The 12,983-nt window shown below is 55.4% G+C and overlaps 1 protein-coding gene across 2 annotated transcripts in view; it reads left to right on the top strand.

The window, feature by feature from the left end:
- AGAP3 (ArfGAP with GTPase domain, ankyrin repeat and PH domain 3) overlaps nucleotides 1-12,983 on the top strand; it is a 156,791-nt gene that overhangs the window by 126,107 nt on the left and 17,701 nt on the right. For both annotated transcript variants that reach the window (XM_072855019.1, XM_072855021.1), the window contains exons 12-13: nucleotides 7,430-7,603; nucleotides 12,298-12,459. In XM_072855019.1, coding sequence (XP_072711120.1) covers nucleotides 7,430-7,603; nucleotides 12,298-12,459 — 336 coding nt within the window. The remainder of the gene's footprint in view (nucleotides 1-7,429; nucleotides 7,604-12,297; nucleotides 12,460-12,983) is intronic.

Below are 12,983 nucleotides of genomic sequence, written 5' to 3' on the forward strand. Positions count from 1 at the left end.
GTACCTGTTCACAGGCTTCTCCGGTGTGCTGGGGTCCCGCTAACTCTGTACGTAGAGTCAGCCCCGTCTGACCCAGAGAGGAGTCTGGTGCGTCAGCTTGAGATGCCTTGGCTTATCTCAAGTGCCCTCAAGTTCTGGTTGGGAGATGGGAGTATAAAATGGTAACGGTGTTACGGTCAGCTTTTCCCATCCTGCTGCAGGCGGCTTGGTTTTTCGGTCCTCCCAGAGATGTCTGGACTATGCAGAGCTGTTTCTCCTGGTGGTTCGTACCTGCCATGGATTAGCTTTGGTAGGAGCTAGGGTGTTACATAGTCACTTACCACGTGCATATGTCCAAAAATGTGCTCTCCAAATGCAGTGCTAAGAAAGGAGGGAGATTCCCCTGTGTCAGAGCATCTGTGAGGCCCAGTGAAAGGCAACGGCTCCCACTGTGTGCAAGCTGGCAGATCCTGACGGCCTTGCTAAGAAGCAGGGCTGGGAAACCTAGGTCGCCTGTGGTTTGGATCAGTGATTTTGCACAGACATCCGCTGTTGGCAGAGCTAGGAAGGACATCTGTCGTCCCTGAACATGCCCGGCTGTGCTTGTGGGGCTGTATAGGTGCTTGGCATTGTTGCCACCTCCCAAGGAGAACTTGGGATTTGATGTCTTTCAAATCACATGTCTCCATCCTGGTGCTTCTGGTCGATAAGAGCTAGCCTGCGTTTTTTGGGCTTGTTAATGGCAGGAATTGTTCAAGAGGAAGGAACCGAATACGTCCAGCAAAACAGCATGCACTGCTTGGTTCAGAAAACCAACCTGACAGAGACTCTTCTGGCTCCGGATCTGCTCCGGGGTGGGGGCAGCTCTGGGAAAGGCAGCCGCAGGGTGCTCCCAGGACAGCTGCATTCCTGCGTACATGGCAGCCCATTGGTGGAGAGTGGTGAATTATGTCTTTACCAGCAGGGATTTCACAGGCAGGCAGCTTAACCAGGCTCAATGGCTCTCACCTCCCTTCAAGAACCAGTTGGTTTCTCGGAACTGAGGAGTTTCCCACCAGCTGGAGGTGGGTACCGTCCAGCATGCTCCGTGCAGCCTGGGAGCAGCGTCTTGGGGTCCAGAGCAGCGGCGGCTGCCCCACATGCATGGCTTTCGGGGAGGCTTTGAGATGTGCTCTGGCTGCAGACGCCAACAGAGTACTTCAGAGTCAGTACACTAAGGTGACCTGCAGGAATTCTAATTTTTATTTGGAATAAATGATAATCAGTTGGCAACAAGTACCTTAAAGTTTTGGTTAATGGGTAGTAATAACTGATGACTCTTTGGGACATGGTTTGGCAGATAGTGAATAGTATTAATCTGCAGTTGCTGTTGGCCTACTGCAGTACAAGAGAAAACAGGGTTTGCTTCATGCCAGCGTGTCCTCACTGGGGATCCTGGGCTGACCTCCATCACTATCTCATGCCGTACGGCCGCAATCTCTGCTGCAACGTAGCATGGAGGCACCACCCCTCTTCCTGTGCCAAAGCAAGACCTGGCACTTCAAAGAAAAGACCTGTGCTGTCCTTAGCCATACAAGGAGGAATTCCCGAACTGCTGTCCAGCTTGTGCCTCTTTAAAATTTAGCATACCTCTGTTCCCCCAAATGAACCCCGCTTCTTCCATGTTGTAAGGGCCTAGTAAGCAGCCACCCATCTGCCCCAGGAGAGCAGTGCTGAGGCGGGGACAGACAGTCAGTGGCTCCTTGCAGAAACATAACTGCAGGCAATTGTCCGTCCGTGCCCTTAGCTCTGCAGGGCCTCGGGGAAGTCATGGGGTGCAGGTGGTCAGGGATCTATCCCTTCATATTTCTGGGAGGCAAAAGAACATACAGGCAGTCTGAGCTGAGGTGAGGTATCCAGCCAGCTTCCTGCCTTCTCTAAAAGCACCTGCCACCACTGCCTCAGCCTGCGCTAGCGGTGGCTTCATACACAGATAGAGTGTGCTGGGATAGTCCAGCTGAGAAACGATGGAAGCCTGAAGAACTGAGGCCATGCTGTATCCACAGGATGAGGCCCAGTATCCTGCTCAAGCAAAAATTATGACCCTGTCCACGAGTAATTACGCTGTGCCAGAACATAGCTCCAGCGAAGGAACCAAGAGTGAAGCTCGCTCCAGACAGCAGCAACTGGTTCAGAAATCCGTGCCTTCAGTTTTCATGAGAGCTGCAAACTTCTAAAAGTGTTTCTCTGCTGTCAGCTCACTTTGCTGCGCACAACTTCTGATAATCACGTCCAGCCAAGCCATCCTGACCGCAGTAGTGTAGTTGGTGTGCAGAAGCACAGGCAGAGCAGAATCTAGCTGCCACCTGACCATTCTCCTGTTGGCCGCTCTTTAATGTTGAACAAATCCAGCAAGAGATAGCTCTTCCTTTGAGTTAACACCAGGCAGGGGTCTGAGGGCGTGAAGACCTTTTTGTGTTGCAGTCTGCTGTGTGCATTGGCCAAAGGAGGAGGAGCCTTCAGAATCCTGTCCCCTTGCTGAGGTTGAAACGGCAGTATTCCTGGGCTGACAGCATCAAATGCAGCAAAGAGATTAGCCCAGGACCATAATCGCTGGTACCTGTCCTTTGTCTGCTGGTGCACAGAGCGTGTCCATCTGTGCCACTGAAGCGGTCTTTTTTCTGTGTCCTGGCCAGAGTGCAGACACTCGGCACCCAGGACACGTGCGTCGAGGAGACATCTGGCTTCACCGGGAGCTTGCTCAGAAGTGGGTGTCGGATGCTGATGGTAGGAGGTGGAGCTGATGTGTCACAGCTCGGTTTCTTCGGTGCTGGTCAGGTTATTGTATGTTCAAGGAAGAGAAGGAAGTAGTCCTTTCCTGAATGACGTTGTCAAGGATGTAGGTATTTCTGTTTTACTCCTATTAAAAAAGTATGTGACTTAGCACGTCCATACACTTTGTGTTGCTATTACTGGCACTCTGCAGTAGTTCAGAACGGCAGGCTGTAGAATGTGAGCAGGTAGGCTAATAGGATTAGTAGAAATGGAAAGTCAGCTTTGTTTTCTGTACCCATTCCACCTTGAATTAGGTTTTTTTAAGGTGGTAGGTTGTGCATGAGGATCTAGGTGAGGTATCATACCAGCTTTGTGCAGAAAGTGTGCATGCTTCCCAGTTATGCAAGGCTTAGCTCATCTTGCACACGAGGGATCACCTTTGACTTAACCTCGCCATGCCCATGTGGGATCACATTTGACTTTCCAGCCTTGTTGGTGGTGTGGTTCGGTGGTGCTGTGATGAGGCAATACTTGCAGAATTCCTCCTCTTCTGGTGTTCCCAGTTAGGAGGCCCGGCCTACTGCAGACATTCTTTTCATTGGGGTGCAACCCAAATCCCATGGAAAACAGTACATACTTTCCCAGGATTTTCTGAATCAGGCCCATTAGTTCCAGAGTGCATGTCTTTGCATTGGTACTAAATAAATTTTGTTGTGGTTTTGTTAGCTCACTTCTCAAAATCCTGCATAACATTCATAGTCCTGCATAACATCTTCACCACCAAAATACTGGCAATGCTTCCAACTTAATGTCACCAGGAAGTTTCACCAGAACCCATGCATTATTTTGCCAAATCACTGTTGAAAATACTAAATTAGTCCAAAGATTTGTCCAAAGATCCTCGAGTGACTCTGCAAATGATCTCCTTCCCAACTGATGGTACCTTTTTTTGCTAACTCACCTTTATCCAGTTCCCCGTGCATCCACACCTTAATGAAGAATTTCCAGTTTGCTTTGATTCAAGTCTTCTACTGAAGTGGCCAGGCTGCCACACTCCCCGCTTAGAAAAATGACGTTCTGTTTTTAGGTCATTTTCCATTTACTGCCATGTCATCAGTTAGGCTTTACTTAAAAAGTCATCATGAAGCCTTGCCTGCTGGTGAGGTCACACTAACATGTCTACATGAATATCTTTTTTTTTATTTTGAGGAAATAGTGATTGGGAGAGCTTTGCTTGAGGGACTGTAGGCAGGGTCAGGGAGAGTTCAGCTCCTGGAGGCTTTGGATCAGAGAGGCAGTTAGTATTTTACATGTAGCCTTTTATTCACCTTTCACTTTGCTTGCCTAATTTAAAGGGAACATATCCGGCAACTGCCAGTGGTGTCACTTCCAAAAGGACGCAATTCCGGAGGGCTCTAGTCTTGTTGGGACCACCTTGCAGATCCCTGGGACAAGCCGGAGTTGTGCAGCCGAGAGATCTGTGAGGACATTTCTCTGCAGCTGGGTGACTCCAGACAGCTGGTGTAAAGTGCAAGGGAGCTCCTGGAGAGACTGCAGGGGCTGATAGAAGCTGTTCCTGGGAGTCACAGCAGCACCGTTTCATTTCAAAACTGAATTTGTAAATTGGCGTCACTTCTTCATGGCACATGCTGTGACAAGGCAGGCGTCAGATTCAGGAGGCTCGTGCTGGGCGCTGGTGCTGGGTCCAGTGGTCGCTGTGGGTGTGCGGTGTGGGCTCTGAGCGTGTGTCGGTGCCTTTCCCAAGTGTGTCTTCTTCTGCACACGCTGGGTGTCCTGCAGGCCTGGTGCGGGTCACACTGCATCTGTGGCCGCCTGCCCTGGCAGCGTGGTGTGCTGTTAGGGTGGCCACTGGCAAAGCCAAGCAGGGCTGCGAGGCAGGCTCTCGAGGTGCCTGGGGTTGCTGCGGTGCGAGTCTGACCACAGCAGCCTTCCTTTCCTGCTGCCTTTTCTGCTGCCAGCACTTGTTCCCACTGCCCAGCCTCACCCTCCACATGATGCCGTAAAAACTGAGGAGGTCCATTGCTAGGGGCAGGTTTGGAGGGTGCCTTGGCCACAGCAGAGTGACATGTCCCTGGCTCTGGTCAGGGCTGGGGCACTTGGGCATTTGTGGCAGCTCACGCTGCTCCTCGGAGGAGCGATGGAAGGGCACATGTCTGCGGTCTGGGGCTCCCAGCATGGCTGGGGTGGAGGTGCTAGGGGCAAATCTGGGCACCCTGGGGCTCTGCAGGACTTTCCCCTCTGCTGGAGGAGCTTCTCCCAGGCACGCTGCACTCCTGCTGTTTGCCTCCCTGTCCTCCATGGCTGTCGCGATAGACGCGTGCTGCGCACGCAGCCTGGAATGGGGCCGGCAGGCACTGCCTGAGCTCTGGGGGCAGTCTGTCCCGTCCTGTCCCGTCCCGTCCTGTCCCAGCCCGGCAGCACGGTCCCCAGGACCCAGCTCTTCCCGGTCCCGGGAGAGCAGCGTTGTCCCTGCTCCAGTGGCAGCAGGCTCCCTCCCATGAGGAGGCAAGAGGAGATGGATGTGGCAGTCAGGAGCGGAGCGCCAGCTAATTACCCTTCCGAGTGTGTCTTGTAAATTAAGGGCTAATTAGAGGCAAAGTCAGTGTCATGGTTTTACACGTGTTTCTGTGGCGCTGAACAAGGGGAGGGAGGGGGAGCGTGCGGCAGCCGGGCTGGAGGCAGACGAGCCGGTGGCTCTGCTGCTCCTGCCCCATGGGCAGGGGCCCTGGCAGCTCGGGCCTGCAGGGCACCGCGACCCTGCGAGCTCTGCGTCGGCACTGCCGGGGCAGGCAGGATCTGCAGGCAAGGCTTACGGATAGCCCCTACACAGTGCAGCAGAGAAAGGGGATTTTTCATCCAGAGTGGGTACATGGAAGAGCAGGGTGGGAGGCACCCGCCGTGCTGGCAGTGAATTAAGGGTGTTCGTGGATGGCAGGCATGCCTGGTGCAGGGCTGATGGCCCACATCACCTCTCCGTTCAGCACACACCTTGGATCTGCCTTTTGCAGGGGGGGATTTGGGCTTCTCGAGCTGTCATTTCAGGCACTCTGCAGCCTCAGGCAGCGCTCAGGCACCAGTGACATTTGAATCACATTTCTTAGGGTTTCATGGAAACAGCAGGGACAGAAACACAACTTTATGTACAAAATCTGGGGCTCCACATGGGATTTTACGGGGCTCTGCTCTTTGTGGAGGGTGGCTGAGCACTAGAATAGGTTGCCCAGCAAGGTTGTGCAGTCTCCCTCCTCAGTGATACTCAAAAGCCATCCAGACACAGTCTGGGGCAACTGGCTCTGGGTGGCCCTGCTTGAGCAGGGGTTGGGCAGGATGACCTCCAGAGGTCCCTGCCAGCCTCAGTCATGCTGGGATTCTGTGAGAGCAAAATGAGGCTGGTTTTACACAGTGAAGACACAGTCAGGTGAGCTGTCCTGGCTGTAGCAGATCCAGCTGGGGACCTGCTCCTGCAAGTGTCCATCTGCTCTCCAGCCTGCTTCTGTGAAAGGATCCTACTTACATACCAGTCCCATGAAACAAGTTGCTCGGATTCTCTTAGCCCGGCTCTTTGCGTGGCTACGGGTGGTCAGCTGGGGTAAGCAGACGGGTCATGCTGTGGATGCGCGTCTCATCGGCCGGGCACACTGCGGCCGGAGCCGTTCAACGGGCTCTGTCCTCATCCATGGCCAGAAGGGCTGGTGTGGGACTCCCAGCTCAGCATCTGTGCTTCTGGGCGTGGAAGGAGGAAAGGTAGCTTCAGAGTAGGGAAAGGGACCCTTTGCTTGCCCCTGAGCTCCCAGAGCACTTGCTCTACGGTGGCTGGAGCTGAATGCCCTAAGGGAAGGCACAGGAAAGTGCTTGTAGTGGGCAGGTGTAGGGTAATCCCTCTAGAGCAGCGTCATCCTCCTTAACAGATTGCCTGCAGCCTTGAACAGCAAGATTTTTGCTCCCTGGCAGAGCTGCTCTGTTTACTATTCTGGAAATCGTGGATATTCTTGTAATCCAGAAACACTTGACCCATTTTGAATCTCTGAGTGATCTTGTCTTCTATGACGGCCCCTAGTCCCAAAACCACTCCTTTCCTGGGGGGCTCAAGGTCTGGGCTCAGCTGAAAGGGTTTCCAGCTAGTGGGACGAGGCTTTGCTACCCACGATTGCCACCTTACAGACATCTGTTCCCCTGCTTGTCCCTTTGACATCCTCCATGTGATTTTCCATTCGCTCCTAGTGCCTCCAACATGGTTGTTGCTAGGGACACACAAGGAGTGAAGTTAAGGAGAGTGGATGGGCACACTGGCTATGGGGTGGGTTTGTGTTTATCCAGGTGCCTGAGGCTATAGTGAAGATTGTGAGCAGACCTTGAACTCCAGCTGCAAAGCTCCAGCTGGCTGGAGGGGGAAGCTGTGTGCCAGGATGCCTAGCTGTGCATCCCGGGGTGCTATGTTGAAATACATCAAGCTGGGTGTCCCTCTGAGAAGTGGTGTGTGCTGGACAGTGCTCTTTTCTCAGCAGCTTTGGGGGGTGATGCACTGGCACCCCTTGGGAGAGGAGAGCCAAACAGAGCCTGTCCTCCTGCAGGGCCACACAGGGGCATGTTGCATCAGGTACAGGACAGCTTTTCCTTCTTCCACTGTGCTTCAGAGCAGCAGTTGGTCCGTGCTAAATTCATGTGTCTCTTGCAGGTGCTCCCCACTCAACCAGCAGTACCTCCCTGCACTCAGAGCGCTCCATCAGCGGCATCAACCTGGTGGGCTTCAGCTCAAAGCCAGATGGCATGCACCAGCGCTCCTACTCCGTCTCCAGCGCGGACCAGTGGAACGAGGCCGTGGCTATCCCCGGCAGCTGCCCCAACCCCTGTAAGTAGCACTTCTGACCCCTCTCCCCTCAGCCGCAGCAGCTGGGGAGGTTTATTTTGGTGATGGGGCGGTCCTGAGCTGTGCCCTGTGGCTGCGAGCCCAGAGTTTGCTCACGGGTGTCAGACACAGCCTTTAGGGCCTTGGTGGGACTGTCCACCTTCATGAGGGTCAGCTGGCAGTGTCCAAACCAGGAGGGAGAAGCTCTCCTGCCGGGCATGGTGAAGCAGTCTCCCTCCAGCCAAGGGATGCTGCTCCATGGCAGGACTGTTCTGACCTCGCTCCTCCGCCTACCCCACTCTCAGCTCACTGTGTGAGGAGTAACCATTGCTTTCCCCCATCTCTGCTCCTCATCGGCACCCCCAGCTCCCAGATTTTGGGGCAGTTGAACGAATAGGAGTAATTCCTGTCTCTGGAGCACACACTGAGCGCAGCCCGCCCCCTCCCCCCACGCTCACTCGCTCTCCGTGATGTTTCAGGACAGTTGAGTGAATTAAAATAATTCATACATTTCCCAACGTAGCCACTTTGCCGAATTGGAAAATAAATGCTTTTGTGCTGCATTCATCACTCCTTCGTTCCTGGCTCTGCCGCCGCACTAAAAAAGCAGTTAAATGCACATCAAGAGTGGAGGAGCCATTTCCATGCCTGCTCGCCCCTTGTAGTTCTCATTAGCGCAGCAGCCGCCCCCCCGCTCGGTCCCAGGGGCTTTCGCAGTTTAAAGAGAGCCTCTTTATGATCATTACCGGAGTCCGACTGTGCGGGCGCCATTTGCAGCTGAGGAGGCTCCTCATTTGTAACTGTGAAAAACTATCAATTTCAGCGCGCCTGATGCAGCGGCTCCATCATTGGCCCCATCAGCTCCCTGCTGGAAGCGAATTAATCAGACTGTTACTGCTGATGGGGCAGCGCAGGCGACGGGAGCGGAAGGGCGCAGCTCTGAGCATTAATGTGCCGGCAGCCCCCCCGCCCCTCGCCTCGGACACGAGGTGCAGCAGGGCAGCCTCCGCTCCTCCAGCCCTGGAGGAAGCGGGGTGCGAGGGGGGCCGCCGCACCGTGCACCGCTTTGGACACAGGCGCATCTGCTGGGATGCTGCGGGGCTGGTTCCCCGCACCAGGAGAGGGGTGCCCCCACCGCAGGCAGCGCCTTGCCCTGCCCACAGGAGCCATGCACGCAGGCAGCAGGAGCCTCCCGTTCAGACTGCCGAGCGTGCCCCTGTGCGTGCAGCAGCGAGGTCTGCACGCACGCACGCAGGCGAGCAGACAGGCAGCGCTGTGGTCTGCACGCACGTTGCCTTTGCACAGGTGAATTTTGTGTCACAGCCCTTCCGGACAGCAGCTGTCTGCCTGGATGGCCTCCTGCCCCAGGGACCGTCATGGCAGGTCTCATCCTCTTCCTAGCAGCCCTGCTGTGGAGCCCAAGGGCCTGGCGTGGCCACGCTGTGCGTTTTGCCTGCCCTGGCCTGGCCTGAGTGTCACAGGAGAGCAAGCTGGCCTCTGCTCCCTGTCCCTGGGGGAGCCTGCTGCGCTTGCGGCCACCCGAAGCAATCTACCTCTTTCATGCAGAGTAACCTGGAGACTGACACAAAGAGGAGCTGAGATGCTGCTGCTTCTCCCCGTGGCACGGAGGGATGAGATGTCGACTCAGTGCTAATTGTGTGTCTCGAGCACTGATGGCTGCTTGTCCACTCTGCCTGAGTCCCGCTGCACTGTGCTGGACCACGAGCCCTGTGGGTCAGTCCTTCCTTGCCTTGCCCTGTGTTAGCGGTCCAGAGACATGTCACTGGGCCAGCTGTGCTGAAGGGTCCGCAGCGCACGAGGGGCGACCAGCCTAGCTGTCCGGGGGCCTCCTGGAGCAGCCTCACAGTCCGTCCCCCAGCTCACAGCTCGTGGCGCCGTCCCCAGTACGCTGGTGGGGAAAGCAGCGATTTCGTATGTCCCAGCGACTGTCACCCGTTGCAGAACCGCTTGGGGCTGTCGAGAAAGGGCTGGGGCAGGTGGAGCCCCTGGAGCAAAACCCTGGCCCCAGGGCGACCGTGAACAGGTCCCTGGGCTCCTGTCCCTGTCGGCTGGAGCAGCCCCGGGCTGCGCACACACCAGGCTGGCAGCTCTCTGGGCTGCGTACCTGCAAGGCCGGTGGTCAGCAGAAGAAGTGGGTTCTCAGTGTCAGGAGGGAGAGGGCTTTGGGGGGGGGGGGGGGGGCAGGCAGCACTTCCCGTGCGGCACTGCGTGCCAAGCTGAGCGGCATGTCCACCCCTCCGCTGCAGGCTGAGCTAAGCCGAAGCAGGCATGCCTCGCACCCACGCCTGAACCCCAGCTGTGCCACTGTGTCTGTGCAGCCCAGGTCTGAGTTCTCCGCTGTGTTTCCAGCTCTAAATGGCGGGGCAGGGCGGGGAATATTTCTCTGCTCGGAGCAGACTTGCAGGCACGTGCAGAGGGTGCAGGCTGGCCTCACGGCTCCTAGGGACGGGCTGCCTCCTCTGGTTGTGCCCTGGAGAGCACATGGAAGAGAGGTGGGATGGGCTGTACAGGTCGTGTAAACATGCTCCAGCACCTTTTGTGTTTGTCCTTTACGGGAGGACCTCTGCGGCCCACCCGTGTGGACCCAGGGGCTGCCCTTAAGACCACCTGGTTTGGAGGGAGGAACCAGGAGGTCCCACGTGTGCCTGCGGAAGGGTTCCGGTGGTGAGGCGGGGACCTGGAAGTGCTTGGGTGGGTCGGAGGAGCTCAGTTCTCTTCTACTGGGGAAAAAGAGGGAGAGCAAGCAATACCTGATCTTGTAGAGGGAGTGTGTTTCACGTTCTGCCCCCACCCCATTGTAGTCCCATCCCCATCCCACTGGGGGCCCTGGAAGCCCCCAGCTCTGTGGTTTTAGCTGCTGGGCAGTAAGAAGAGCAGGGACATGGACAATCTCTGCTCTGCGGAGCGGGAGGTGTCAGGCTCACTGCAGCCTGCAGGTGTGTTGGCAGGAGCTGCAGAAGGGCATGAACCCTCACGCTGAGCCTGGAGGCGGGCGCGATGCCGGCGGTGCGTAGTTTGGCCCGAGGGGTGTCCTTGGTGAGCAGCTGGGCAGCAGAGGTAGGCTGGATGCACCACGTATAGCCTCAGACAACAAAGTTCAGGTCCCCTGCGACATCCAGGCTGGGAGATGAAGGTGCCTCACACCTGCTCTAAGCATAGTCCTGTTGAACGGTATCAGTAATTTATATTTACAAAGATGGAGTCTGAATTTATTAGATTTAGCTCTCTTAATTGTCAAGGGTGAACTATTTCCCTGTGGGTAAATAGCAGCAGAAACACCCTACTAGCGTGTGTCAAATGTAGTAGAAACCAGAGATGGAGGGGCTCTGATGCCGCATCCTCTCTCGGCCTTGTGAGGGGGACACAGGCTGCGCGCCGGACCTCTGCACGGGGCAGCTCCTGGCCGCTGCCTGTAGCTCTCTCCATCCCACTGTTGGATGGTTGTCTTGCCACACAGAGACGGACCAAGCCCCGGAGAGCCAGTCTGACTGAACCGGGCTGAAAAGGGAGAGTAGAGACTAGGCTGGAGCGGGAGAAGGGCTTGCCAAGTCACAGGCAGTCCCCACTGCTGGAGGGTGCTGCCCTTGTTAGATGCTGTGATTGCTTTCTTAATTTCAGGTGCCAGGAAACATGGAAATTGGAGGTTGGGACTTGGTGGGAGACATTGGGTTGTTGCAAAGAGGACGGCGAGCTGCTCAGGATAGAAGCGGGCTGGGAGCAGAGCTGCCATACGTGCCCTGTGGGTGGGTGGACACTGGAGAGGCAGGAGTGTATTTCGGAGAGGGTTAACAGTGCAGCGAGGGCTCCTGCGCCTCGTTGCCTTCCCCGGAGTCTGCATTTTTATGCTGATTGGAAGCCTGCGCTGTGTGTGCTGCTGAAATTGAATGTCAGGCTTTTGATTTTGTTGCTGGTCTCTAATGAAATTTGACATTTAATGGTGAGTGCAGCGGCAGCGTGTGTGTGTGTGATCGGAGCTTGATTAGCGCGCTCTAATTGACAGTAATTAGGCAGCTCCCTGATTGTTTCTAATTCTGCTATTAATTGTAAGGAACAGTATGATTGAGGATAAATTTGGTGCGTTGCTGCTGGGGATGCAGCTTCTTCAGCTCCGTATCGGAAGCCTATTGAGACCATCATGCTTAGGTTCCTAAGTGTGGCAACCCCAGTCACCTCGTCTGGCAGAGCAGTGCCGTGGGGGATCGATGCTTCTGCAGCAGCAGTGCAGATCCCGGGACCTGGATCTGCACCTGGGGGGCCCGAGAGCACCTCCTGGGAATGTCCCTTCCCAAAACGCACACATTGCCCTGTGAGGACACTGCCACTGAGCAGTATGCGGAGGGACACGCGCTGAGGGCTTGGCATGTCAGGCTGCCCCCAGTGATGCCACTGTGCTTGTCCTGGCCACGTAGATGCCAGTGCTGTCTCCATGTGATCATCCCAGATGAATTCCAGTGCAGAGCGTGTCCAGCCTGATCCTGCCTAAGTTGTCTGAGCTGGAGCAAGTGTCGGAGCTGCCCCGCGCGATGGGGCTGAGCACGGTACTGTCCTGTCTCATGGGACTGTGCATTTTGAGCCAGGTGGAGCACCAGGGCTGTCTCCAGGACGCTTGGTTGTCTCTAGAAAGAGCAGACTGTCACTGTCTTGCTGTACATTACTTTCTTTATCTTTGTTCCCAGCTAACGGTACTGCCGATTCTCTCAGCTCCAGCCCGAACATTTCCAGTGCTGCCAGCCCGAAGCTGGAGCCACCTCCATCACCACATGCAAACAGGAAGAAGCATCGCAGGAAAAAGAGCACAGGGACGACTCGGCCTGATGGCCCCAGCACGGCAGCAGAAGGTAGGAAAGGTCTGCTGCATGGGGGGCAGCTCCACCGGCTCAGAGCACCAGGCGCCCGGGAGTCCTGCCGGGGCTTGTCGGGGACCTGGGGCTTGGAGTGCTTCTCGTCCAAGCCGGCTTGTGCTTAGGCAGAAAGAAGCAACCCGCCCCTCTTGCTCTGCCCTTGATTTCTTACCTGCAGTGGAAGCAGGACTGCCATCATGCCCATGACTGCACATACTATTAGTGGCAATAATAATTACTAACTGTATTAGCAGAGCTGAGAGCACACCACATAGTTAAGGTGTGCTTCAGGTGTGCAGACACTTTCTACCACAAGAAATAACTATTTCTGTTGGCTTGTAAATTTGCCAGACTTTGATCATTTAAAAGACCTATGCTAGCCACCTGCCTCAAACTTTTGGAAAAATTCGTCTACTTCAGGAAACCGGTTGAAGATGTATACATTGCTTTGCCTGTGCTAAAAGTACTGATGGTTTTTCTGTTGAGAAACTTTTGTGTCTCTGTGGTTTCTGAAGAGGGAC

The sequence above is a fragment of the Ciconia boyciana genome, chromosome 2 (genome assembly GCF_034638445.1).
Source record: "Ciconia boyciana chromosome 2, ASM3463844v1, whole genome shotgun sequence".
In the NCBI taxonomy this organism is placed as follows: Eukaryota; Metazoa; Chordata; class Aves; order Ciconiiformes; family Ciconiidae; genus Ciconia; species Ciconia boyciana.